This window comes from Platichthys flesus, chromosome 19, assembly GCF_949316205.1.
Source record: "Platichthys flesus chromosome 19, fPlaFle2.1, whole genome shotgun sequence".
Classification (NCBI taxonomy): Eukaryota; Metazoa; Chordata; class Actinopteri; order Pleuronectiformes; family Pleuronectidae; genus Platichthys; species Platichthys flesus.
Window position 1 is genome coordinate 1,874,838 of NC_084963.1, and position 26,889 is coordinate 1,901,726.

At 42.1% G+C, this 26,889-nt stretch overlaps 2 protein-coding genes across 4 annotated transcripts; one reads left to right on the plus strand and one right to left on the minus strand.

The window, feature by feature from the left end:
- Positions 1-1,382: 1,382 nt before the first annotated feature.
- On the plus strand, positions 1,383-18,862 carry spp1 (secreted phosphoprotein 1). 3 transcript variants are annotated; one of them, XM_062413212.1, is made up of 9 exons: positions 1,383-1,447; positions 10,385-12,487; positions 13,460-13,679; positions 15,986-16,057; positions 16,168-16,278; positions 16,666-16,710; positions 16,829-16,948; positions 17,106-17,456; positions 17,745-18,862. In XM_062413212.1, the coding sequence occupies exons 2-9, from the start codon at positions 12,447-12,449 to the stop codon at positions 18,126-18,128; spliced, it is 1,344 nt and encodes a 447-aa protein (XP_062269196.1). In that variant the 5' UTR covers positions 1,383-1,447; positions 10,385-12,446; the 3' UTR covers positions 18,129-18,862. The 3 variants fall into 3 exon arrangements, with proteins under 3 accessions (XP_062269196.1, XP_062269198.1, XP_062269197.1); XM_062413214.1 differs by lacking the exon at positions 10,385-12,487 and having other exon boundaries at positions 1,413-1,447; XM_062413213.1 differs by lacking the exon at positions 1,383-1,447 and having other exon boundaries at positions 10,073-12,487; positions 17,106-17,450.
- A 1,229-nt stretch (positions 18,863-20,091) lies between these two features.
- LOC133975294 (dentin sialophosphoprotein-like) lies at positions 20,092-21,918 on the minus strand. The gene is made up of 3 exons (XM_062413215.1): positions 21,789-21,918; positions 21,467-21,534; positions 20,092-20,902 (listed from the first exon to the last, which is right to left on the minus strand). The coding sequence occupies exons 2-3, from the start codon at positions 21,524-21,526 to the stop codon at positions 20,426-20,428; spliced, it is 537 nt and encodes a 178-aa protein (XP_062269199.1). The 5' UTR covers positions 21,527-21,534; positions 21,789-21,918; the 3' UTR covers positions 20,092-20,425.
- Positions 21,919-26,889: the final 4,971 nt, after the last annotated feature.

A 26,889-nucleotide genomic window follows, 5' to 3' on the forward strand; every position in this document is an offset into this window, starting at 1 on the left:
TTTACATTAAACATGTCTGTGATCTTAATGAGTCCTTTTCCTTTGCATGTATTTTTGGCTCGTTATAACCTTCATGTTGTTTTTATTTATAGGACATAGGCTTTATTGTGAAAGGGAAACAGAGAGAGGGGGGAGCACATGCATAAATGGCCGCCAATTCTCTTCTTCCGGAACATTCCATTTATTCCTTGATTTCTTTATTTTTACATGTTTCCTTTCAATAGTCATATTTCATCACAAAATGCAAAAATCTAGATTAATAATCATGGATTTCAGCACTCCCCTAAATGTATTATTATTCTCATCAAGATCCATGAATTACTTTCTGTGAAATCAGTGAAAATGTAAAATAAATGTTTTGACTCACATTGTTTAAGACAATGAAATAAAACTGTGAATCCACAATAACTGCTGTTTGGAAAAGCTTTAAATATGCACAAATATTTCATAAAAAGTCTTAATTATGTTGAGCTATGTCTGAATTGTTTTAATGTTCATATATATATATTTGCCAATATATGGGTATATTAGATTTTTTACTCCCAACTATCAACATTGGCATCTGCACCACAAGTCCACATAGGACGGGCTCTCAGGTTTTATTTGTTGAAAAATGCTCAGAATAATCCTTTCAATTTCAATAGGGCCTCCCACCGGAGGTGCTCGAGCACCTAATAAATGTATTTCTGCCTTTTCACAGACGTTGCACTTAAGTCAAGCATCACCCATTGGACACGTTTCTTTCAGCTCTCTAGCGCCTCCTAGGGTGTAGGAATAGTGATGCAACTGATGGAAGGGGGTACGAGTGATAAAGCTACTTGAGGCTTCAGTGTTAAACATGTTTTCAAACCAGGAACCTTCTTTTTGAGATGCGACTTTGCAAACCACAAGAAAAGGTAATTAATGATCACTCATTTGTATTTGACAGAGCTAAATGCAGAACTTTGTTTATCTTCTGTTAATCTAATATACAGTGACTGTTTTAAATGTAACAACACTTTCTTGCCCAGACTCTACAACATGAACAGATTCTGCTGCTGCTGAAGTGTCCACGAGCAACTGAGATGGAAAAGAATTACATATTTCCTGTACGGTGTTATTTGTGATGGAAAGTTACTGATTTATAAATGTTCCCTGGAAACATTCACACTTCACGTCCACTAAATGACCTCTGGAGTAAAAATAGACTCGCGTGGGGATTTGATTTGAACCTTTAGTGGATTTACTCACATTACAATGACGTTCACAATAATATGGTGACCTGCGGATTTATAAAAATAGCAAGTGAGACATTGAGTGACATATTTGAGTAAATGTTTATCCAGTGGAGGCGGGTCTGACTCGCCCACTCACACAGGCTGAGGTGAGGATTTCAAAAACACGGCACTGATTCCAGTTAATGGAAAACGTCATCTGTGCAGACACACGACAGAACGTGGAAAATGTGGTAAGAATAGATTTCTCTCTCCGTCTGCTCTGTTTCGTTCTTTCTTCTCTTTTCCTCTCCGTCTCTTTTCCTGCTGTTGATTCTCTCTGTGCAACATCAGCAGATAAAATTTGTCATTTTTGTTAGTTTGTATTTGGTTTGTTTGTGTTCATTCACAGACAGTTTGGTGACAGGGGCCTGAACTGTGAAGCGAGGTCAACATCCACCCTGGATATCTTTTTGTTGCACGGGCTTCTTTGATAACTTGTGGCTGTCAACTGTCTCAGTGTGTGTTCATTGTAAGAGACATCATCAGAACCACAAATAAAGTACACATTTGTATATATATTTGATACAAATCCCGAAATTAGTCGGTAAAAACTGTTTCAGCAGCATAAAGAAGTGACTTTCAAGGAATTAAATTTAAATTTTAAGAGCAAACAACTCAAATAAAGCAAAGGGAGTTTATTTCTGATTGAGAATGTTTCCGCTGCCGAAGTCAAAATTAAATGTTCATTCATTATCAAGTGAAAATATTTAATAAAAAACACGGTATGATTTAGTTTTTAATTCAATGAATCTACTCTTAAACTTCATTCCTCTATATCGTCTGGTCTGTAATTCCTCCAGTGACGTTTCTCTTGTCTTACAGTTTGCTTCTGATCCTTCTGCCTCCAAGTGTGTGTTCTGTGTTTCAGGTCAAACCCTGAGTCCTTACAAACGTTTAGAGTTTGATAGTTTGATGTCGAGCTGAAGGGAGAATCCAGGGTAGATGATATCATGTTTAATACGATGAAAAACCACGACGAGCCTTCAAATAGTTGTTTGGACGTTTCTCTCTGACTCAAAGTGATGTAGTGACGGTCCAGCACTTCTGTCTCCGCTCACACCATATTTACAAAGTAGAATCCCTGTCCGTGCGTCCACCGCGCCACAGAGGAGGGTTATTGTTGGTCAGCAGCTCCAGTGAAACAACACGGGCGGGTTTCAGGCCACAGGTCCAGGGACGAGTGCCCATGTAAGGACACTTCCTCCCCCAGAGACGGGGCCTCTTGGCCGAGCTCGCTGCCTGGGAGCCTCCTCCGCCCGGCGCTCTGTAATTACTGATGGTCGCTGCATCAAGGGCTGCAGAGCCTCGGAGCCACGTTCCAGAGGAGCTGGTTCCAAACGTGTTTCCAATTAGAGCCGAGAAAACATGTCTGTAAACATGTAATCACATATTCACACATGTACAGGAAGCTCCAACAGAATATGTGCTTAGACATACCCATGTTGTGTGTGTGGGTAAGTGCGAAAAAACACATTCACACCTTTCACACATGTTTGAAATGTATAAAAGCTGGATAAAGTTGAATGTATTTGATGTAAGAGGAGTTATTTGGAAGTATAATCAAATAAAGGTTTGATGAGGTTGTGAAGCAGCGTGGGATGATGGGAGTTGTCCTCATCACCACTGCTGATGAAAATCTACCCGGTGCAAATAGCAGAGGTGTCGGTAAAAAGCCGACGTCTTTACTTCCAAGCTTCTTGCTCATACACTAAAGGTCAGAGGTCAGTCTGAGTGAAGCAAGAAATTCAAAATCCAGTAAAACAAAAGTCCTGCATGAGATAAATCAAGGCTTTTAAAGATCGCCCTGTCTCTCTGTTCTGAGTTCTCTAAAAACCAAAAACCTTATATTACTAATATCTGCAATGAATCTTTAGAGGAGAAAGAAATATATGAAAAACTGGAAAAGAGAAATGAAATATCTAAATATCGCAGCATTCTCCCTGAGGTTGAGAAATGTGCTGACTGGCCATCGGAGGCCCAGGTCAGCGGTGTCGTCGTGGTCAGTGGTCAGTGACAAAGAGTGTTTTGTGTATTCCTGCCTTTTGGGAATCTCACTGATGGATTTATGACATGTTGGAAAAAATGGGTAACCTCCAAAACCATGGGGCAGTACAGAGACCGGTCCGGGGCGAGTGGGGTTACAGCTGAGTCAGCTGCCAACTGGATCAGGGGTGGAAGTTCTCAGAACAGATGCTCTCCAGGACAAAGCTGTCTGCGAGTCTGAGGCCGACCATCGACTGTAAAGGAGACATCTCCACCTCCTCCCACCATCCATGAACAAATGCGAAAAGAGGTCGGAAACAAACGCTGGCATCTCGAGCATTTGGAGCAAGAGTCTGCAGAGTTTAGCAATTGGGGGAAGAAGCCATGTTTCCAAAGTTCCGCTGAAACACTCACTGGACAAATCACGATATTTAACCTTGAACTTAACTAATTAAAACTTGTCAGGCGTCCACATTCCCACCGGTGTAAAAGCAGTTTGGACCGTTCTCTGTGAAGGGACAAAAAACATGAGGTTGACGTGAGGTCACTCCTGGTCCAGAGGCGACGGCTCCTTCACTTCCTGCGTTATTTCAGGACGACGCACACGAGCGTACGGAGCTCTCTGTGGTCACGACACAAATTCTTGAGGCCACATTGAGCTGCGATGGACACAGAGTGAGCTTTGGCGTCTGCATGAGATGCCGTGATTATGTCTGCTGTGTTTCCTCCGGCACTCACTGGAATGTTCAGCTCTTCTATAGCATGCTACGGTATGGAATGTCACGGTGACCACCAAACATATTTTTATTCATATATCAAAACCATGATTTGAGGTTCTGACAGGACGTGATGCTGCTGCGTCTGCACGAGCGTCTCCGGGCAAAGACAGCAGATTCTTTTTCACACTTTCAAAGATGAGACACGAGGACAATGCATCACTTCAGGTTAAAATTGCCTCACTCACAAATCTGGAAGTTGAAAATTCTTTCCACTTAACCTGCTGCATTTTCAATTTCAACCTCTTCGCTGCCTCAAGGTTTCATGTGAAGGTCTGAGAAACAAACAGTGCGACTTAATTGTAGTTTTAAATAGATTCAATGAGTCAACTCCAACCTAAAATAAATAAAATGTGAGACGAAACCTCATTAAAGACGATCATCATGCAGGCTGGGTCCTGTCTCGTGGCAAAGAATAAAGAAACAAGTGACCACCTACACAAGTACCTAAACACACACACACACACACACACACACACACACACACTTGCAAGCTCATGCATGTAACTAAACATCTTGAGGTTCTCAAAAACACATTTAGAATTTACAGTTCTCTGCAGTTCTTTGAGGGCAGACAGAGGATGAGTCTGCTGTCGTGTCACTGACCACACTACTGCACACACACACAGACACACAGAGACACACACACACACACACACACCACCACACACACACTGAAACACACACAGGTACGGCAGAGTCTTGGATTGTCCCACAGATTAGGAATTGAAAATGACGATTTGATAGAAACCAATGCAAAACACACAATAACGTAAACTTTTCAATCAATGTGAATGAAAAATACTTTCTCAAACTTTCAAGATCGTAATCTTTATCCAGGTCAAGACTTCATCTTTCTCCATCATCGGTTTAAAGTCTGATTACTTTTCTTTAATCACGCGACTCAACCTTTTGTTAACGCTCACGCTCTAATATTCTCTGCTTGGATTTGCTGCTCCAGCTCGAGCTCAAGCTCTCGTCCTTGTGCTACTTCTGCGCATTTTGTTTGAACACCATGTAAAGAGTTGACAAGTGAAATTGTTCTTCCCTTGTTGTGGCCGTGTTTTGTATCTTTAGGTTCCTTTAACCAGGTTCATGAACTCCTCCCCTTCACAACTTTAATATTACACCGACTTCCTGTCGATGTGCTTTTCTCACCTATAAATAAATATTATTATCAGTTAACACAATATAATGTGTAGTTATATTTGAACACAGATAGAAACCAGAGACAGCAGCCGACCCCACAGTGAAAAACACGACACTGATCTCATCCTATCGACTGAGGCTTGTTTCATTAGAAACCAGCCTCACGTTTTACGACCAGTGTTTACTGCCTCGTCGTGGTCAAGTTTCCTTCAGATATCACATTTAAAGTCTGTTTATTAGACATTAATGAATCACTGGGGTCAGGAGCTGCTAGAAAACTTTATTCTTTAAATAGAAAGTGAAAACCAGATGTTTATGGGCAGCGAGTCCATGAGACATGATTCTATAACTTGTGTTCAGAATTATTAAGAGTTTTCTCTTTCTGATGTTACAGTGGAAACACTGGGTGGTTTCCATACAACATATTATCTGTTTCTGAATCTTCATCTGTCTGACTGGAATTCAATAAAGTAACCTGAATATATACAGACGCCGTTGTACAGTCAACTCACTGCAGGTCTGTCGTCTTTTCCATAACACGCCGCACCACAGACAACGGGGTTTTCCAACAGCAGCTGCCATCGTTTATGTTGTAGGTTGAGAGAACAATAGATATAAACCTGTGGCTGCTGTAAGCCACAGTGATGCTGTATCACACACCACAGTGAGGCAGTGTGTAACCTGAGGCTGGATTGTTGTTGTATCCTTTACCGTTCAGGTCCAAACAAACTGCAGACGGGTTTTTCACCAGGTCACTGAAGAGGAAGCATGTTTTTATGAAGGAGGTTCTGGCCTCATCCCTGAATGTGAACGCTCAGAGATGCTAGTGGAGCTGCAGACTTCAGTTACTTCTGCTGGTTTGTGAGCTGCTGGTTTGAAGCCTCGAGTTTGGCATGTTGTCCGGCGCCATCTTGGCTTTTAGAAACCAGACGTAACCATATTTGGAGGAGCGGGGGGGGTGTAGCCTGACTGAAAGCCCACCCACACCTGTCACCTGCTCCAATTGAACACTAGCTGTCAATCACAGTATCCACGCACCAACACATACAGATTTTTCTATTTGACTTTGGCTGGACCATAATTTGGACCTAAACCTAAACTTCGGCCTCCCACCCTGAATAGAGGGTGTTCACTTTTTTAAATGCATATACATTTCATGTCGTAGAGACGTCCAACAACAGTTGTCTTGATGTAAGCATTGGGCCTGCAAAGTCCAACACGGTTTGAAACACTAGGTGGCGCTATGAGCCATGTTGGACCCAGAAATATAGATTTTTTTTCCCACGATATTCGTTAAATAATGTGATGTTAAAACCTGGATTAATTTGCTCATCAAAGTAGGATTTAATTTATAAATTAAAACACACATTTAAGGGCCTCTTTAAATGTGGGGACTGTTTAGATTTTCCTTCCCTCTCTCCTCTCCTTCTCTCTCCTCTTCAATCCTCTTTTCACTTTCCTTTCAGCCAGCGAGGAGCTGTCTGACCACAACATGGCCACAACTGTCCATCTTCACCATCTTCACAGACAGAAATACCCCGAGCAGCCACACCCTCGCACAGACTACACAGGCGTTTGTGGGAAACTCGACCCAAAATATACAGAGCTACAATAACAATCTAAATCTCCTCAGAGATGTGACGACCGGACAGGTAACAGGACCCAGAGTCTTCTTTCCCTGAATATAAAGAAATCAAGCAAAAGTAGAATTCACAAACCATCATAAACCATTCTACAACAGGAACACGGAAACCAACACATTTCTTTGTTTTAACGGCACCACATTGGTTAATTTCCCTATTCTGGTGCAAAGGAACAATGTCAGAGTTTGCCTTTATGGTGGGTTTTTAACCATGCTGCTTGTGAAATATTATTGGTGAGAAGAATAAACCAAAACACAGACTGAACTTCCTGTGAATGAAACCTCTGATGGTTGTTGTCACGTCACAAGTTTTCTCAGAAACACAACCAGTAGCAGAACCGCCCACCACAGTGAATAAATGACCTGAATAAATATCCCAAACACAAACTGGAAAAGAATACGTCTCCTTTAAAATGAACTCCTCCAGCAAAAAGAAAGTTGTACTGCTCAACATCGAGATCTGTATCTGAACCCAAATCCAGAGCCACCCAGGGTGAATCCAGAATAAAATGAATTACACTGTCAGACAAAAACATCAGAAAACATAATATCTCGTCTGAAACGCCAAAGCAAACAGAGGTCTGACTTTCTCTGCGTTGATGGAGATGATTGTAGACATGAAAGCGATGACACGTGGGCAGATGTTCTTAACACACACACACACACACACACAGACACACACACACTTTCTCCTTAGGCTCATAATTAGAAAAGGAATGTCTGACAAAGGCTGGTGGGGAACCACCCTGAGCCCCTCACACAGGCAGGAAGCTTGACGTATATTTCAGACCAGTAATTCAAAAGCTGCTCCGCTCTGCGTCTCTGTGAATGAATCTGACAACGATCCAAGTAAAAAAAACACCCCTCAAATTTGCACCTTCCTCCGCTTCTCAAAAACGAAGGTCCCGAATTTAGCTGAAGCTTCTTATAGGAAAAAAGAAAAGAAAAACAGTATGTTTCTACATTTAGAGCTCCGTCATTACGAGCGACCATAAAGTGCAGCGCTGTCCGGACTCCGAATGCCAGAGTGATTCTCTCCGAACGCCACCAGATATAAAACAAAAAGCTCTTAGAAGAAATTAAAGCCGTTTGGTGACAACTTTGAAACTGGATCTGACTCTTGAAGCTTATGTCAAAAAATCGAGCGTTTGGGAAGAGGGCGGCTTGATTTCACATTTCTAGATAAAACATTTGGTTAATGTCGCGATCAGGACAGAAAAAGTGATGTATGCATATTCGTAGATGGTTTGACGGCGTGCTCACCGACACTGTCAAGGACTCGCCACTGCACCGACCTTCATGTGGGTGTTGCATCTTGGGTACCTTTCTGAGGACGTGCACCATAGATATATATATAAAGGCTAGATGTCTTGACCGCGTTGCCGGCCAACAGAGTCGAGGTCCACACATGGCGGCCATCTTGCCACAGGCGGCTCGCCCTCCCATAACATTGTGTTGGTAGTAGAACATTTACTTTTTTTTTTATATATATTTGTAAAGGGAAATCTTGTTCCTATATAGAACATCATTCAATTTTTTTGAAAATAACCTAATTATTCATAAGTATGCAGAGTCATAACTACATCTCTGACGTTTGTAACAAACCAAACCGTTTAAAAATCAGTTGAAAATTTAGCAAATTAAGGTTATTTAAAAAGTACGTACAATTACAACACAATGTTATGGGTGAACAAGCTGACTGTGGCAAGATGGCCGCCATGTGCGGACGTTCAACGCGGTTGGTCGATACATCTAGCCTTTATATAAATATCAATGACGTGCACAACAAACAGACGCAGGAGACGGAAGCAGCCATCTTGCGTAGACAACATTCATTGCCACAGGCCTGATTCCGGAGGCTTCTGACACGATTGTGCTGCATCACTCTCGTGCAGGACTTCAGATATCTCGCTTTACTACATGTCTCATTATACAACTCTCATCTCCAGTGCCAGTGGAAACCAGTTTCATGCAGAGTAGACACAGCTGTAGCTCTATATACAGAGCGAACCGTGTCTGTGCCAGACTACACCAGGACGAAAACGAGCGTCTGTAATTAGTGACAGAAAACCTGCTGTAATGTCAGAGTGGATCTAAAAGAGAGGGAGAGCTACGCACTGGCACAGCAGAGGGTGAAGTGATTATACAGCAGCTGAACATTTAGCTACGGCTGAATAAACATAATAAATGTACATCAACTCTGGCACAAACAAAAAAAACTTAAAATAAACATCACAAGTGCCTTTTAAAAGTGAAGCAAGTAAAACAACCTGAGCTCTCCAGGAAATGTAGTGAATCTGGAAACACTGCTTCATGAGGTCAGTTTAGCTTTTTACCCCCGACGAGGTACAAAGCAGCAAATCGAACCTGTACTGAAAACTTTAATAAATGACAAAAGAGTGGGCGCGGGAACAAGTTTGACACAACTTGAGCTTCTATTTATTTTTAAATGTGCAACGTGATCAGAAGCTGTGGCTTCATTCATGAAAACTACGATAGAAACCAAAGCATGTTTGCATCGTGTGGATTCCCAGTCATTAAAAACCAGTATCTCACCAGTCGTATTTCCCCACATGACAATCAGCCTGACAATCAAACAGCATCCCGCCTGTCGCCTTGTGAGCAGAGGCCGTTGCCACTCTTTTTTAGTTTTCTCTCGTCCAAACCAAAGTTGACTTTATTGCCGTTGTCATATTTCGGTTTAGGTTTTGAAAACAGTTTTAACCTTGGAGTTGGACGCACGTGGTTCCTGTTCCACAGAATCACATTTGTAGCCATCAAAGAATCAGATTTCAAATATAATCATCGTTGAACAAAACTGGAGTTCAAATCTGATGTTCAGAACGATCAGACCCTGGAAGTGTTGAGAGTGATAAAACACAAGTTTAAGATTTGAGCTTAAATCTGAGCCTCAGCTACTTGTAAAGATTTCACATTCCTTGTTTGTAAATGACCATGTGACCTCCTGTGTCACCACGACTTAAAAACGTGATTCTAAAAATCCTTCATAGTCACATGCTGCTGGTTCCATGAAGTGAGTGGCCTCCTGGTGTGTGTGAGAGAGAGAGAGAGAGAGAGAGAGAGAGAGAGAGTAGGACCTGTGGTCTATGAAGAATCCGGAAGTGATAAAAACCCAGAAATAACAATTTTATTTTTGTGTTATTCAAAAAACCTGTTCTGTGTGAAGCTGTCTTTTCTTCTCCTTCTCTTTTTATGATTTTGTTTTTAGCACGAGTACCAAGTCCGGTTCCCAGGTTTGATTCCTCGTCAGGCTCACTTGTTCTTTTAGAGCTTTCCACCAGATTAACAATATTATTCTTACGGAGCTCTGTTTGTGCTGCAGACGTCCAGCAGTTGACAGTAATCGGCTGCAAATGGTCGACCTCAACCACATCAAGCCGCAGCCTCGTTGCATTTACTTCCTGCCTCAACAACTGCGGCTCCTTCAGACTTAATTGTTTATGGGAGAAGCAGAATTAACCGTCGGTTCAACTCCATCAAACGGAAACAAACAGACAAACTGAGAGCTTGTGCACGTTTGTTTACTGCAAGTGACTTTAGCTGTTTCTCTACTTCAGTGACAAGCAGCTGGAGGCAGATTTGGATATTGGGCGATGTACGTCCTGGACAGATCGACCACGGAGCGCTGGGCTGACGGCACACGCCAATCACACCTGTGGTTTAATTAGCATCACCAATCAACTAATTGGACGGTGGGAGGAGGCCGGAGAACATGGAAAACACACGTGGAGACATGGGATCTGAACCAGGAGCTGTCTCAATGTGAGCCAGCGGTGCTACCCACTGAACCACCGTGCCGCCAAGAGCTAAGAAGAAGCAGTTGTAAACTCCAAAGAGGATCGAAAGCCGTGTTAGTGGCTCCGAGACGAACAAATACAGATTTTTTTTGTCTTCAGAAGTTTAATTGAGGGTAATCTCCTCGGTGATGAAACTCTTTGACAAAATAGTTGAAGGTTCGGTCTTCACAGGAACACAACAACACAAATGTGGACACACACACACACACTGCTGGTTTCTCACTTATCTTCTTTTATGTCGTGTTCCTGTCTGCCAGCCAGTTTCAACCACATTTATAGGCTGAACAGTGCGTGTGCGTGTGTGTGTTTGTGTGTGTGTGAAAATCCCCAGCGAGTCGTATCATCTCCACCACATCTGACCTCGAGCAACATCCATTAATGATCTCGTATATACTTTTTATAATCACAGAATTTGATGGACTAATGTTCAATTAAAAAAACTAAGCAATTACCACAAACACACAAATGTCCTGAGGTCGCTGTTAAAAAGGGATTATTTCCACTAGAACGTGACCGATGACATCAGCCTCACAATACAAGTCTGAGTGTGTGTTGATGGCGCGTTGTCGATCTCTGTCCTCCATCGTTGTGTGTTGCTTGTGTCTGTTTTTTACGTATATTCCAAAATAACAATTTCACACCAACGCTTCTCACCACTCTTATTTCGTGTTATTCCTGATGCTGGAAACTGTCGGAGGCCTCACAGGAGACTCAGTGTTCAAGACCAGTTCAAACTGTGTTCCAGACCAGACCGGCTTGTCTGGTTTGATGTTTTTACTGTTACGACCTTTGTTTATTTTTTAGAGTGGCAGTGGTTTGTGTTAGATTTCTTCTTCTTCGGACTGTTTAATGACCCTGGTTTCTTCTTTAATACACACATACACACAAATAAATATATGAACATGACTCACACCAAGCCAAAGCCCCCTGGTGGCTGGCTGCAGTATAGGCCATGAACCCCACCATCTCCAGGTCAGCAGATGGGACATGGATCCAAACAACAAATGTCGAATGACTTTTTTCTGAGAGGTGACGCACCGTCGCTAACATGACGTTAACTCGCTAACCACATGTCCCGCCTCATAGAGCGGGAAATCTGTAATACTCACATAAACAAAACATTTAACAGAGGTTCAGACTTTATCCAGCGTGTCCCGACAGATTCACTCCAGACACGTCTGATGTCTCATTCTACTTAACTCCTCCATTAACTCTGTTCCAACAACTGTAAACTCTAAATCACTCATGTTCTCTCTCTCTCACACCTACACACACACACACACACACACACAGGTGGCACATACTGCAGTCTTTGTAATGTCCCACAGATTAAGATTTGAACATGATGATTTGATAGAAACCGATGCCAAAACAAATACAATAACGTTAACACACACACACACACACAAACACACACACACACACACACACACAAACACACATCCTTGTGTCGAGGGTTCGAGGTTTAAATAACTAATCACCATTTGTTTGAATTCCTCATATATATAGAATGGCAACTACATCATTTGAGGTAAAATACACAACCATTGTTTTGAAAGAGCAACAGACAAATGATGACAAATCCACCTCTTCAACGCAGACATCTTTAAAAACACAAACAAACAACATCAGATCTTCAACCTTCCAACCACAGTGACAGTTCTCCGGGGGCGTACAAGACTGAGCAGGACGCTCCCGCCGTGGTTCCTGTGCGGCATACCTCCGCGTGTCGGTAGAAGAGGAAAGTGTTGTGTAATTGCACGTTTGTGACTCTCGAGGCCTCACAACTCATCAAGCTGTCAGAGCTCAACACGTCTGCACCATGAAAGTCAGGACTCGCTGTGACTGCAAGTGTCTGAGCAGGTGTTGTCTTATGGAAACATCTCCCATTGATTTGTGTGACCTCTATAAACAGAGTCCTCATGTGAATTTGCAGAATCTGTTGGCGAGGGACAAGGTTCGTGTTCCAGTTTCTAGTTTGACCAATCGGGTTTGATCAGCCCTCTGATTGGCTGCAGGTCAAACTGGAACACGCTAACCGAAATGTTCACAAAACAACAGCTGATCGCAAAGGGGCAATTTTCCCGCCTAGCTAACGATGCTGCTCGAGGGATCAAATCTTCTTGTTTGTCTGCTCCAAACTGAAATGCATTTAAATGTAAAGAACCGTCCGTCTGCATGTGAGAGCATCAAACACCAGCAGCGACAGACTCAGACATTCTACTGTAATTACAGGTTGAAATCAGGTGACATTTTACTGCATGAACAAATCAGATTTAATGATTCTGTCGACTCAATAACGCCGTAAAATACAAATTACCTGGGAATTCAAGGAATGCACGTCTGTCTGGATTCAACCATGAATGTACTAATACTGAGTTTATACTCAATGCTACTAAGTTGGGGAAGTAGATCCACATTTAAATTCATATGCACCAAACTGCACCAGTTTGTCATCAAGAGCCATTAATAACTCTCTGAGAAATCAAATTAAAGGCTAAACGTACAACTTTTTGGTGTTAACAATGTATTCACAGGCTCCTTTTCATGCAACAACCCCCACACACAACTCCCCCTCTCTGTTTTCAACAGACGAATCAGAGTCAGATGATTTTCTGTCTGTGAGGAAGCTGAATCATTGTCATACCACCCGTCGCTATACGCTGCTGTTTTTCCCAGAGCCTGTCACTGCATGTCCTTAAATTAACTTTTACACGTGTGTGCGGAGGAGAACAAATACATTCACATGCTTCTGTCTGGCTTGTAAGTGTCTGCATGTCTTTATCCATGTGTGTGTGTGTGTGTGTGTATGTGTTTGCCCCCGCACCACCACAGGAAGAGTGGGAGAGGGAGACGAGAGGTGGACCACTGCGCGGTTAACCACACAATATCACGTGCTGCGAGCCGATTGGCTGCAGCCAGAGGATGGAGGGTTTATAAACCTCGGGTGCAGCAGCAGCATCACCGAGCAGCAAACACCACCCAGGAGATAAACTCAAGAGAAAACCCCGTCCACCTCTTTCTGCTCAACTCGTCCCTGCAGCTTCAAAACAAGGTCAGGATGAATATTTGTCACTCTGAATGTTGTGTTTGGGAGTTTTATGGTGTGATGGGAGTTGGCAGTGCAGGTTCATATTAGAAAAAGTTGCTGGAATTGTGTTTGTATTAATTTAAAGGATGCAAGAACATTGTGTGTTCTTTCATGCATGAAACACACAATGTGGCCAAAAGTCAACTCCTGCTGTATTCTCAGTCTGGGGCTTGTTTTCAGGATTCGGTCCCCTCTGCTCAAAAGAGGGCAACATTCATTAAACAGCATGTTGGGATAATTTGAGACAATCGTGTTTTTACAACTTTGCAGCAGCAGTTTGTGTTTCGTTCTCTACACTGAACTTGAACGCTGATTGTGTTGATTGTGAGTCCAGTATCAGTGCTGGACCTGACTCACGATTCTGAGCAGCAACCGGGTCCAAAAACATCTTGTGCAAAGTCCTCCCAGAAGAGTGGACGCATGGTCCTGGAATCCCGGGTCCAACTGTCCTATATGGTTTACATGCAGGGTGTCCACATACTTTTGGCCACATGACGTGTGCTCTAGTAACATCTAGTTCTACAACACGCTACAACATGTGTGTGTCTGAGGAAGAGGAATCTACCGGCAGCAGGAAGTTCACCACTGGATTGTGCGTGACATGACCAGTGTGGGACCTGGTAAACCACACAGAATAATCACACCGACAACACACAAACACACACAGACTCAATGAGGAGCTGAGGAGATTCAAACAGGTTCAGCTTCTCGTAAACAAACTAACTTATAACGTTAAGCTTTAAAAAAAACACGTCTCCTTACAACCTCTCGTTCCTGTGACATGCTGCAAAACTCTGAGGTACTCGCATTCCTAGAAGCATTTGATCTTCCTTTACATTTAAAATCATTCGGTCTTAGAAACACAAAGACAGAAAACTATTCGTTCAATTTTGAACAGAGGCGGACTATGAAAACAGCTCCTATATCAACTCTAAACCAAATCAAGTCTGAAAACCATACATAGTGGGGACCAGACTCAATGTCCTCACAATGTCTAAAGCTGGAGCCGGTCCTGACAAAGATAGATGTAAAGAATTAAACACACACATACGGTCATAAGGGCGTCTATCATGTTTCTGCTGCTGTGGCTTTCCAGTTATAACCTGGTGAATTATATAGTATAAGTAGAGTCCATCATTAAAGATGGAGGAAGACACGCCCACAGCATACACACAAAAAGTAGAGCTACAGTAAAAGACGGGAGAAGAAGAAATTGTTAATTATTACAGTAAAACTCCATTTTAGTAAAAAAATACATATAATTTACTGCGGCCATCTTTCAATAAAACCCATTAAAACACACAAACTACTAATGAGCATTTCCCATTTAGCCGAAGCCTCTTACAACTTAGAATTAAAAACACACAGCAGCACTTGTGTTCCTCTAAAAACATGAAGTCACACACTGTAGTTTATTTTTGACTGAAACACGCACACGCACACCTTCCTGCGGCTGGAACGGCTGACTCAGGCATAACATGTGTATCCATCCACAACAGAAAATACTGAATTGTTTATCAAATCACGGTTCTTATGGCGACTTTGCAGGGAAATCTGAAAATATTTGGTTCCAATAGATATACACATTATGGGTCCATAATACTCCTTTTCCACTTTTGAGGCTGTATTAAAAACCTGGATTATCACAGTAAAGTTTAAGAACTGTTCATAGTGTTTTAAACTAAGTTAGCAGTTGTGTTGATAGAACTTATTACCTTTAAATTCACGCTTAATTCATTAGTGTGTCAAAAATGTAAGTAATTTTTCAATTTGGTCCAACAACCTTCTTTTCAGCACAACTCTACATTATAATAATTTGGGGTTTGTCCTTTAAATCCAAACCTCCTCTTTTCCAAATCCCACCCGTTATTTGTTCACGTCTTTTTGACCAAAAGTTTCTGAAACAGAAACATCCGGTCACGTACTGTAACTCCCCACCCTCCAGAGTCATGTGATTATCCCCCACTGATGACAGAGGACATGTTACATCGGTTTGAGAAGGAGTGGTCAAGGTCACATTACTGCTGCTTTGACTCTGTAATCAAGGACCTTAATGACTTCCTGTGACACAGACAGGAAGTGTCCCCCGCTAGTTAACGGTCAGGTGACCGGGTGTCCTCCGTTTGAGGAAGGAATCTGGGGCGGGGGAATTAGATGACGAGACTTTTGAATGTGGCATCATCATTGAGTTATGAGTATTTCGTATGATTATCCTTCATCAGTTTATTGTGTAACTTCAACCTGCGTGTTTGTGTTTATCTTCCTTCCAGACAACAAACTCTGACACCATGAAAGTGGCCGTTGTTTTCATCCTGCTCTTCGCCACAGTCCTCTGTCGGCCGGTGAGTCGTTTCTCTCTCAAGTTTTGCTGAGCTCAGAACATCTGTTGATCGATTTATTAACTTGATTTTACCTTATTAATCTTGGATGAATCTGTTTGTTTGTTTTCCAGGCGAGGAAAGTTCCTCTCAGCAGTTCAGAGAGCTCTGAAGAGGTGTTGAGACGAGAAGCTGCCAGGAAGCAGGCGGCTTTGGTTCCCCTGACCCGTGCAGCACCGGTTCAGGTAAATCACTTCCTCTTATCTTGTCTGTCCTCCTCCGAACCTTTCCTAATCTCCCCATTCACTCACTTTCTTTTACAACCCATTCATTCAAGGCTGAATAACCAATCAGCCAAATGAAGCAGGGGCCTTGACCCTCAGGAACAGCCCAGATTGAGCCTGGGGAGTTTTTTGCAGCTCAGCATCTCACAGACCACATAACAGTGTTGTGGGGAGGCACAAATCTGTCACCCACTTTTTGAAACCCATGAAAAGACTGGTTGTGTGGTTCCTGTGGATCAAAACACATTCCAGTTATTTCTTCTCTAAACACTGACTGTACAGCAAAGGCTGTGTAAACCGTAAAAAGGAGCATTAATCACATTTGTTTGCTTGTCTCTGATGTTGCAGGCAGCTCCCTCCGCCTCAGACGAGAGCGCAGAGAGTTCAGAGCAGGTGAGAGACATCAAATCCCCAAAATTAAACAAAACAATCACAACTTTTCAAATCTGTTGATGCTGAAAGCAATTCTGGTGAAGTTTAAGACCCCGGCTATGTGTGATTTTGGCCACAGGAGGCAGCAGTGGCTCCAGTAGTGGAGGACCAATCCGGCAGCCCTGACCCGACCCCGACCACAGACACAACCGACAGCCAGGACAGTGAGGATGATGACGATGATGATGATGTAACAGAGGTGAGTAAAAATACTTTTGTTTTAAAGTATTGTGACCACAAAGACAAAATCTTTTATAAACACCAAAAAACGATATAAGACACACGACACAGGGACGCTCCTAAAACACCAAATCCCGTTTTTCCTCACTCATCCTCTCTCACCTCCGTGTCTCCAGGAAACTGAGGAAGAGGAGGATAAATCCAGCGACAGCTCGGAGTCTGGCGAGTCCTCCAGCCCAGCTCCGGCCACCGTCAGCCCCACGGTCTTCACAGAGGAGCCCATGATTGAAACCACCGAGGATCCCATCCTGCCGACAATCGTCATCGACCCGGAAACAGCCCGTGGCGACAGCTTGGGAAAATACCCCAACGAATACAAGTCCATCATCTACGTGGAGGACAAATCCTACAACAAGCTGCCCTCTCCCTACAAGTCCTGGGAGTACGTCAGCACAGGGAAGAAAGCGGCCTATGAAATGACCGAAGGCAACGATGTGGAGAAGTCGATGCCAGTGTATAAGGTAAAGGTCAGTTTGAGCTTTGTGTGAGGGGCAGGTAGCGATTCATCAGTAGCGTCCGAATGAAATGTGGTATTAAGCTATAAGCACAAGTTATATGGCACATTTTTCAGCTTAAGCCATTTCTACCACAATATTTAAAACCTGAAAAGATTTAATGGTTTCAAATGTATAGGCGAAGTATTCAAATATAAATCAACTAGGATATATTAAATATATCAAACAAGTATAAAGAAGACTCTTCCATTAAGGTTTAATCTAACAAATCCTCTCTTACTCCCCCTGCTACAACTCCAGGCTCTTCAGGTCCACTCTGACATCCTGGAGGAGGACACCAGCACCCCTGAGATGGAGAGCCAGGGCCTGGACGTCACTCAGGACCAGGAAATCACCCCCCGCCAGGCCTCCCTCCCAGCAGAGGAAGGTGAAGAGAGCACCAGCGATGCCACAACCAACGAAAGCTCCAGCGCGACACAGGAAGAGGAAGACGAGAGCACCAGCGCCTCGAGCGCCAGCGCCAGCGCCGAGTCCCAGGACGAGGAGAGCAGCGAGGAGGCCACGGCCACGCCCGGCGCCGCAGACAGCGACTCAGACGAGAGCACGGAGAACGATTCGGATGAGGAGGAGGGGGCCATACCTGACGCTACCACCGACGTGCCAATGGTCATCGCGGCCAAATAAGCCCCACCCACCCAGGAAACGGCACATAAAGATGTTGGCAAACTGCCTCCAGGTGCAAGAATAAAACCAAAACTCCACAACCTCTTTCCACTGCCGGGCCAAACAGGAACTGAACAGGCTTGATTATTATTGATTATATTTCTGTGATTATTTGTTGTTGAGGCAGAAATGCTTTTCTAAACAGGTATATATATATATATATATATATATATATTTTACTTGACCAGTCTTTAAAACCACCATGTTTGACTCTGCAGGGGGAAAGAGGTTGAAAGTGAGGAGGTCTACCTTCAACAGGAGGTTGACTGACCTTGTGACCTTTGTCCCGTCGCCTCCCTGTCGAGTTGCTTCAGGGTCCGAGGTCAAAACTGCAAAAAGAGCAAAGAAACACACTTGAGTTCTGATATCTACACTAGCACAACACTGCATTTAATCATGAATTAACAACTGCGAAGTACAGTTTTAATATTTATAATCATTTCAAGCATATTAACAAAAATAAAACTTGTCATTAAGTCGTCTTCCTGTGTGGCTTAGCTTTGTCGCTTGCTAGAATCCAACCTGCTGGTGTAGATGGAGAAACTCAAACCATCCCGGGCTCAGACGTACAACACAGTCCAGTTCATTTGCACAGTTCCTACCAACACTACATGTTGTTTGTCTCATGTCGTTTACTGTAATGTATCATATTGTACCATTTATAAAATTTTAATAAAGTTCTTTTTCGTAACAAAGACAGGATGTGTGTGTCCAGTTGTTTTAGATCATAGACCGTAAAGCCAAATTATCCCGAACGCCACAATCCTATGCATTGAAGCCAGTCAGTAGCGATCAGGGGAGGAGCTTCAGTATCAAGGTCCCGTCATCACCAGCTATCAATCATGATATTTCATAGGATCAACTAATTAAAACCAAACTAATGACAAACATGAACACTTGAAGATAAATAAGTGTGTTAAGAATGACCTAAAATGTATTTGGCAAATGCATGAGACAGATTTATGACCTGTACTGACGCAAGCCACCAGGTGGTGCTCAAGATCCAATTATGATCCATTGTAATTTACATTCTGTTTTAGACCTAGAGACAGGAAGTCCAGTAAGACGATGAAATACTGAAGCCGAATAAGAAAAGCAGAAATAAAAAGTCATGAATCTGTTCACAACTATTATAAGTGAAGAGATTTATTTGCTTTGTTAAAGTCAGAGATTCCAACAGATCAAAACCTGCAACTTCAAACAGATCAATCAACATGCACAATGCTTTCATTCCTTTCATCACTGTCCTTCTCCAGGACGTCCTACAAATACAGATTACAAACCTAAATGTTGCAATTAATAACTTCCCCCACTAGATGGGGCTGAGTCATTTTAAAGTTTGTCTCCTCACTACAATAATGCAAATTAAAACAAAAACTTAATCTAAAAGGCAATGAATACGAAGATTTGTATGTAGTAAATAGAAAAGTGGCCTATCGTATCATACTTATTGTCACCAATTCACAAATGTATTTATATTTTCTTCATCAACACATTAATCATCTTCCTTTTTGGTTTTCTGTGTCCAACGGTGTTCAACAAGTTGAAAACACAACAGACATCAAGTTATTAATCCCAAAGTTCCCGAAGCCAACACGTAGATTTAACAGAGATCTTACGAGACAAACAGGACACACCCTGCTGACAGATACACATTCTTGGTTTTAATACTTTTTACTTTTCTTAAAAAAAGGTTGATTGTTTCAACTGTCTCTAAATACTACAGCTTGTGACCCAGCTGATTCCACTTAGGAAGACTTTTATTTTTTTATTTTCACAATTTTTATAGAATACTGACCAGTTAATAGAGAACCACGTGATTGAATGGGACATGAACCTTGGTTTGGACCTTGGCCTGAGTTCAGACCTGCCTCACGGTCTTATTGTCAGGATTGATAACAGATGCAGACTCCACACAAGGACATTTCCAGTAAACCGTCTTTAATTTGACCGACAGGTTTGGTGCACCTCGAACACATGATAAATAAACACAAGCTACAGTAGAGAATAATGAGAAGAACGGACATAAGAAAAACACACGTAAAGCTAATCAATGCAGGGCAGACAAAGACAGGAAGTACCAAAAAATAAAAACAGGAAATAATAAACCAAAAGAGACACAAATCCAAAAACTAAGTGTGAAGAGAACAACAAATTCATAAACACGATGAGTCCAAACACAGATCCACAAAGACAAATAACATTTGTAGAGAAAGCTCTAATGTGTTTACATGTGGTTTAAATGTTGTGTCAGGTGCTTAGCTGTCTCCTCTGTTATCGGTGATGGGAGCGAATGTTTGGATCTCCTCTGTAAAACAACTCGTCACATCGGTGGACGGGGCAACAGGCGTAACAGGCGTGGCGTCTGTCGAGCTGTCGGTCGAGCCTTCCGTCGCGGTCGGGTCATCCGTGGTGATCATGCCTGGTTTGGTGAGGAGCTCTTTTCCTTCCGTCATGGTGGTCATTGCAGCAGTACTCGTTTTAGGTGGGCTGGTTGGATCAGTGACAAGAACTTCCTCTGAAGACTCGCTCGACTCTGTGGACTCTGAGGAATCAGACGAATCAGAGGAATCGGAAGAATCAGAGGAATCGGAAGAATCGGAAGAATCGGAGGAGTCAGTGGAATCTTTGGAATCTTGGGCAGAAGATTCAGACGAGCGCCAGAACCTCCAGTTGTTCCCGTGCAGCCATCCCTGCTTCAGGTCGCTGTCGGAGATGTCGGCGTCAGGGTGGATCTGTGGACGAAATGAGTCGTTACACACTCAGTCCTGTTTTCATCTGTGTTTGTTTCTTAGTTACCAGGATTAATCAAAAACTACAATTTCTATGAAGATCCAGGAGTTTATTTCTTTAGTATGGTGAGATTGAAGGGTTCATATACCTCCACCAGGGCCAAAAGTCCCCTTATTAAATCACATATACATTCATCTATAGTTTCTGGATCTGCACAAACTCCCCTTAAAAATAATATAATCAGGAATTACCAAAAATGTTTCTCACAAAGACAATGAAAAGGAATTCCTGGATCATTCACCTGCACCAAACTCTAATGAGTTTTCACTGATCCATACAAAATAGCATTTCTCCTCCCATTGGCGCTGAACACTTTGGATAACCACGTCAATTGTTAAACAGCTAAGAATGTCCGTCCCCTGATTAACTGCTGGGTGGGTCCCCAAACTATTTTCATTTTCTGCCCACACAGATATGCACAAATCAAATTTTTACATTGTGGGATTGCAACATGAGATTTGAGGCCCCGTCAGACGGAGAAGAGGAATTTGCGGCGGTTCACTCACCCGCCTGGCTGAGGTGGTTGTAAGAACGATGAGGAGGAGGGCGGATGTCAGAAGCTTCATCTCTCCTCCTGTCAGCGAGGGAGCGAAGCCACAAACAAAAACAGTCACTTACACACAACCAGAAACAAAACACTGACTCAGGCTGAGCACAACAAAAAGAACAGGACTGAGAAGTTAATGAAACTCACATTTAACCATTATGTTCTATATAGAGATTAATATTAAAATACTCAGAAAGAAGTTGTCCATCATCGTCAGATAGAAATCAAAAGAAAAACACCACAAATGTAAAAAATAAAGTAAAATAAAGGTTGAAACTTACCAGCAGATCTGATGTTTTATCCTTTGAAAATTCTTTTAAATCCGGTTTAAAACAATGAGACTCTGTGCAGCCGTGAACACTCTGTCTCAGTGTAGAAATACGTCCCGCATCCATCCAGGGCGGCTTCATAAATACTGCCTCTGCAGACCGGGGGGGAGCTGGGCAGGGCAGCGATGGGCATGGGGTGAGGGGGGGTGAGTTTGCGGCGGGAGCTGGGCAGGGCAGCGATGGGCATGGGGTGAGGGGGGGTGAGGATTGGGTAAGACTGGGTTGCCTAAGGTTAGGGTGGGGGGGGAGGGACTAAAGCGTGAGGGTGAGTAAGATGGGAAAAGTTTTTATTTGGTTGCATGAGTTATTCTTTTTAAATATTTGTGATATAATCAAAATAAATACTTCCCAAAATGCCATTCGATGTTTGTGTGGATCTACAAATTTATTTTTCACGTTCTGTAACATTATGAAATATTTATAAAAATTGTTAACATATTCCTTGATCTCTCAGAGAATAATTCATGAATATAAATGTTTAGGGGACTGATATTTATGAGTGCGTGCAATTTGGTACAGATCCAAATAAAAAAAAAAATAGATCCAGTGAATGATTTCCTGACAGCAACAACATTTTATTTTCTTACAAAAAAAGTGTTATAGTTGATGTTGACATTGGACTAAAGAGTTTCTCAAGATTAATTGAAAACCAGACGTGTTGACAGGATTAGATTGAGAAACAACAACTGGTGACGAAGGTCTGAAGATGACGTGGCAGATAAACACAGACAGTTTCCTGGAGCGCTTTCAAGTCAGTGGAATCTTACAGTGGAGCTAGAGTGGAGACACACTTTGATCAAACAGCCCTGTGTGTGTGTGTGTGTCTGTGTGTGTGACACCACTATGTTACTTCATTCCCCCCCTACCGTCTCTTCCGCTCTCTTCTTGTCACATTAATCTCACTCACCTCAGGATTACATCACCTTGGCCACATTAGTAGCACCATCTTGAGGCTGACATTTCTGTCTTTAAGCGTTTTCTCTGTCTCACACTCTGCTCAGACTGGGATAGAACTGTCAAGCCTCTGGTTGGAGGACAACTCGGTCATAATCATACTCGCAAATCACAAGATCCCAATTCCTCTCCCTTGACCCTGCTCCTGTATATGAAGCGTCCCTCACTGGGACGCCACTCGCCTCATCAGCAGCAGCCAACCAACGTTATTACAGTGACAAACAATATCTACTACTAACTGCGGTTAGGGTAAGGGTTAGGGTAAGGGTTAGGGTAAGGGTTAGGGTAAGGGTTAGGGTTAAGCCATCTAGATGTGCTTCGTCCGTTCATAACGCATTCTGGAATATCCGTCTATCCCTTTGTCGACAGTTCTTGAAGACCAGGATGAGACATGAACCCACTTCCTGTCGTGAGCACAGCAGGAATCAGAAATAACCGGGGAAAGTTTCAGCCACATCTATAACACACTTCATCCAGACCAGAACTATTCATGGGAAGATTTCAGTGGGTCAATTATTACCATCATCCAACCACAGACTCTCCTCAGGTTACATGATAACCAACACAGCAAAACTTCAGCTGTTCGTTCCATTTTAAAAACAAAAACATCACCACAGCAGGAAACTTGGTGGTTTAGGACATGAACCATGGATGTAGGCGTTAACAGTACGCCCCCCCCCCCCCCCCCCCCCCCCGCCCCACCTGTCACTGTTTGAGGTCAGATTGGTTCCTCTTTCTGTTTTCAGGAATAAAGTCTGTCTTCATTTTATTTTAGGACATCCAGCTCATAAGAGTGTTGTTGAATATAAGCGACTGCCGAGTGTCTAAATGTCTAAATCCGACTTACAGCATTTCCTGAAGGTTGTGTCACCGCTGCTGCAAAACAGAGCTGCATAACACTTCTCACGTCAAATTTCATCCACATTTTTCAAAGAAAATTACGGAATACATTTCCTTTCCTCAACCTAAAATTATCATTTTATTCTTGGGTTCTATTTATTTACTTTTCATATTAAAATATGACAACAGAGTAAAAAGAAGTCTAAATAAATGCTGCTTGCAGGTTTATCTCAAGATCTGTGCTTCCTATGAACCAACAGCCGTGAGGTCACCAGCATGCGTCACAATATGCGATGAACAATGGAAGGTAGCGGTGTGTGTTCCTGTTAGTAACACTATAATGAGTGTGTGGTTGAATCCTGAGTCATGTGAGCTGGCAGACAGGCTTACAACAGTATCATGATACCAGTTATTAATCAGGGCATCTATAGAAAAGTTGATGAGACAGAAAAACGTGGGAAGATATCCAAATCCCTGTTCCCGTTTTATTTGTATAGCTCAAATTCACATATCGCAATCTGTCTCACAGATCTTAACATCCCCTGTTCCTAACAAAAATCAAACTATCAAAAGAAAAGTATTAACAGGAAAATAAACCTCAGAGAGGGTCACATGTTATTTCTTTGTTAATTAAAATAAAACACATTTATTGTTTGTGAGTGTGAATCAATAACTGAAGTGTTAATTTGTTTGAAAATGAGAAAAGAAAAGGTTTGTTTACTGTTTCTGGGTCAGGGTGATGATGGGCCCGGTGGGAGTTTAGCATCCGGGAAAAAAAGAAGCTTCTGAAACCATCGTGGAAAACAGACACCAAGAAAAGAGAAAGGAGGAAATATGACCTGTTATTGGAGAAAGTCACATTTGGAACAACAGTTGTTCAATTTCTTGCCTTCTTTTTCTTCTGGGTAAGTATGCTAGCTAACATTGCTAAAGATGCTAACATGGAAGTGAACATTGATGCTTGTCTGTTCATGGTCTTACGGTAAAGGTCATGAAAACAGACGATAACAGTCTAATGATAAAAGTAAAAGGAACTTATAAATTATTAATTTCATTATACTTGTAAATGTTTTGTGTGGAAATCAAATCGAACGTTATTAATAAGTTTCTTTAAACTTTCGACGTTTGTTTTCTGCTCTTTTTCAGCGCCAATGGCTTTTACCGTAAGACCCAGAATAGAGGCGCGTCACTTTTCAAAGTGCAGCTGGTGTGACGTGTTTCCTCAAACACGGGACCACCTGGACCATCTGACCGCTAGACCACCTGACCGCTGGACCCTCATCTGTCCACGCCCGAGTCCCGCTCCGACGAGGATGGAACCCAGCCGGCTGCAGCAGGTAGGTCACCATCTCATCAGTCTTTTACTTATTATCTTTCTTCATCCTTCAGAGAATTCTAACCGACCTCAATGTGGAGGCTGCTGATCACTTCCGGGTCGGTTTCTCGCCGTGAGGAAGCTTCCCAAGCATACTGGACTTTTTCCGGCCGCCATCTTGATATGAACTAGTGACACCTGTGTTTACCTGAGATGTTCAGGTCCCAATGGTGGAAAGGAAAAATTATGAATTGTTTGATAACAGCAGATTAACAAGAGACAAGAGAACATAGAAGCTTTATCACAGGATATATAAGAACATTTTAACAGGTCATTTAAAACGTTCACTGATAAAGACAAGTGATAAATTGATTTGATGGAAACTACCCAGAATATCTCACCATCATTCGTCCAACACTGGAGGTTCTGCTACACAATATAAACATGTTGTGATTTGGTTAGTCTGGTGAGGCGTCGTCATTTTATCATAACTTTTTAACTGAATTGATTAATTCATCTGAATGTTTTTTATGATAATTTGTGTTGGATTGAAGAATATAAATATAAGCATTTTTTCTGTTTAGGTCTATTTGTTGTTATAGGCTTCAAACTCATTTTTAACCTCTTGAAGACATTTAGAATAGTTTAAATGCCTTAAATGCCCATTGTCCTCAAGCAGCAGGACCGTGGCAGCTTGTAATATCACCGTGGATGATGAAATGTTCATCCTTCACTCTGAGCTGAAGCTGTCTTTGGTTCTTAGTGACATCTGCTGGGATCAAAGTGTAGTGCAACCTTGTTAAACTAACCACAGCTTCTCAGGTTCAGAGATGAACAGAATAACGTCAAGTTAGTTCATTAAAACACTTTTATTAACAGCTTCATTAATATTCAGCTCAACATAAACTGGTTCAAATGGGAACTGGTATGTTCCCTAACACCTAAAACTCCTAATTAATATTTCAGTGGATTTAGCAGCAGCTTGATCAGGATATGATCAGTTTTCTTGTTGACTGGTTTGCTTTGTTCCAATGTTGTCTCCTTCATTCAGAGGTGGTTTGAACAGATTGACGGATGAGTCTACTCTGAATCTGATAAAAGCAGAATTCTCTGGAGAAGGTGCATCTGTGATTGACGCGTGTTCCTGCTGCTTGTTTTCAGTCTGTGGTTTCAAAGTGAAGCGAGGGAGGAAAGAACCTTTTCCTGTTTTTCGTAGTCTAACGCTGTGAGAAATGAGTAACCGCCTCCTCTTCATCCTCATGTGTCTGCTCTGCTTCTTCAATAAGAATAACCACTTCAATAATTCCAGTAGTTTCAATAATCATACAAGTCAGTACCAGCGACACTTACTCTTCTTACTTATTGTATGTGTTAAATAATCTGTATTATTCAAACAGTGAATTCAAAAGTTAAATTCCATGTTTTATATCATGTAATTATCTACAACACACACACACACACACACACACACTATTTAGGGCCTGATAATAACAGTGCAGCTTGAGAATCTGCTCCCTCTATTATTACTTTTGCTGCCCAGTAATGACTGCAGATAGAATGGTGGTGAACCAGTGATGCAAAGTGATACGATTTTTTTTTGTATTTACTTAGTATTTCAATGTCATTTTCTTATTTATATTGAATACATACATACACAATTTCCATCCTGTGCAAATTGAAAAAAATGACGTTGTTCACACTGACATTAAACTTGCAGGGAAATTTAATTTGAGGCTTGATACTCAATTTAACCATAAACAACATTAAGTTACTATATGTTAAAAGAAAACTGAGATATGTATAACTTAAATTTAGAGAATGAATTGAAGTGAAATAGATGAAAGGGGATATTATCGGTCTGGCTCTAGAAACTAAAATGGTGAAATCAATTGTTTAACTGTAACACAAAAGTTAGGAAAGAGTTAAACACAACTGGTGACACAT

Excerpts from the sequence above, each read along its gene's own strand:
- spp1 (XM_062413212.1), top strand. The coding sequence starts at position 12,447 with ATGAAAGTCAGGACTCGCTGTGACTGCAAGTGTCTGAGCAG. Across the intron at positions 12,488-13,459 it reads GACTGCAAGTGTCTGAGCAG|GAAGAGTGGGAGAGGGAGAC; the intron begins GTGTTGTCTTAT and ends GCACCACCACAG. Across the intron at positions 16,949-17,105 it reads ATGATGATGATGTAACAGAG|GAAACTGAGGAAGAGGAGGA; the intron begins GTGAGTAAAAAT and ends CCGTGTCTCCAG.
- LOC133975294 (XM_062413215.1), bottom strand. The coding sequence starts at position 21,526 with ATGAAGCTTCTGACATCCGCCCTCCTCCTCATCGTTCTTACAACCACC. Across the intron at positions 20,903-21,466 it reads CAACCACCTCAGCCAGGCGG|ATCCACCCTGACGCCGACAT; the intron begins GTGAGTGAACCG and ends TTTCGTCCACAG.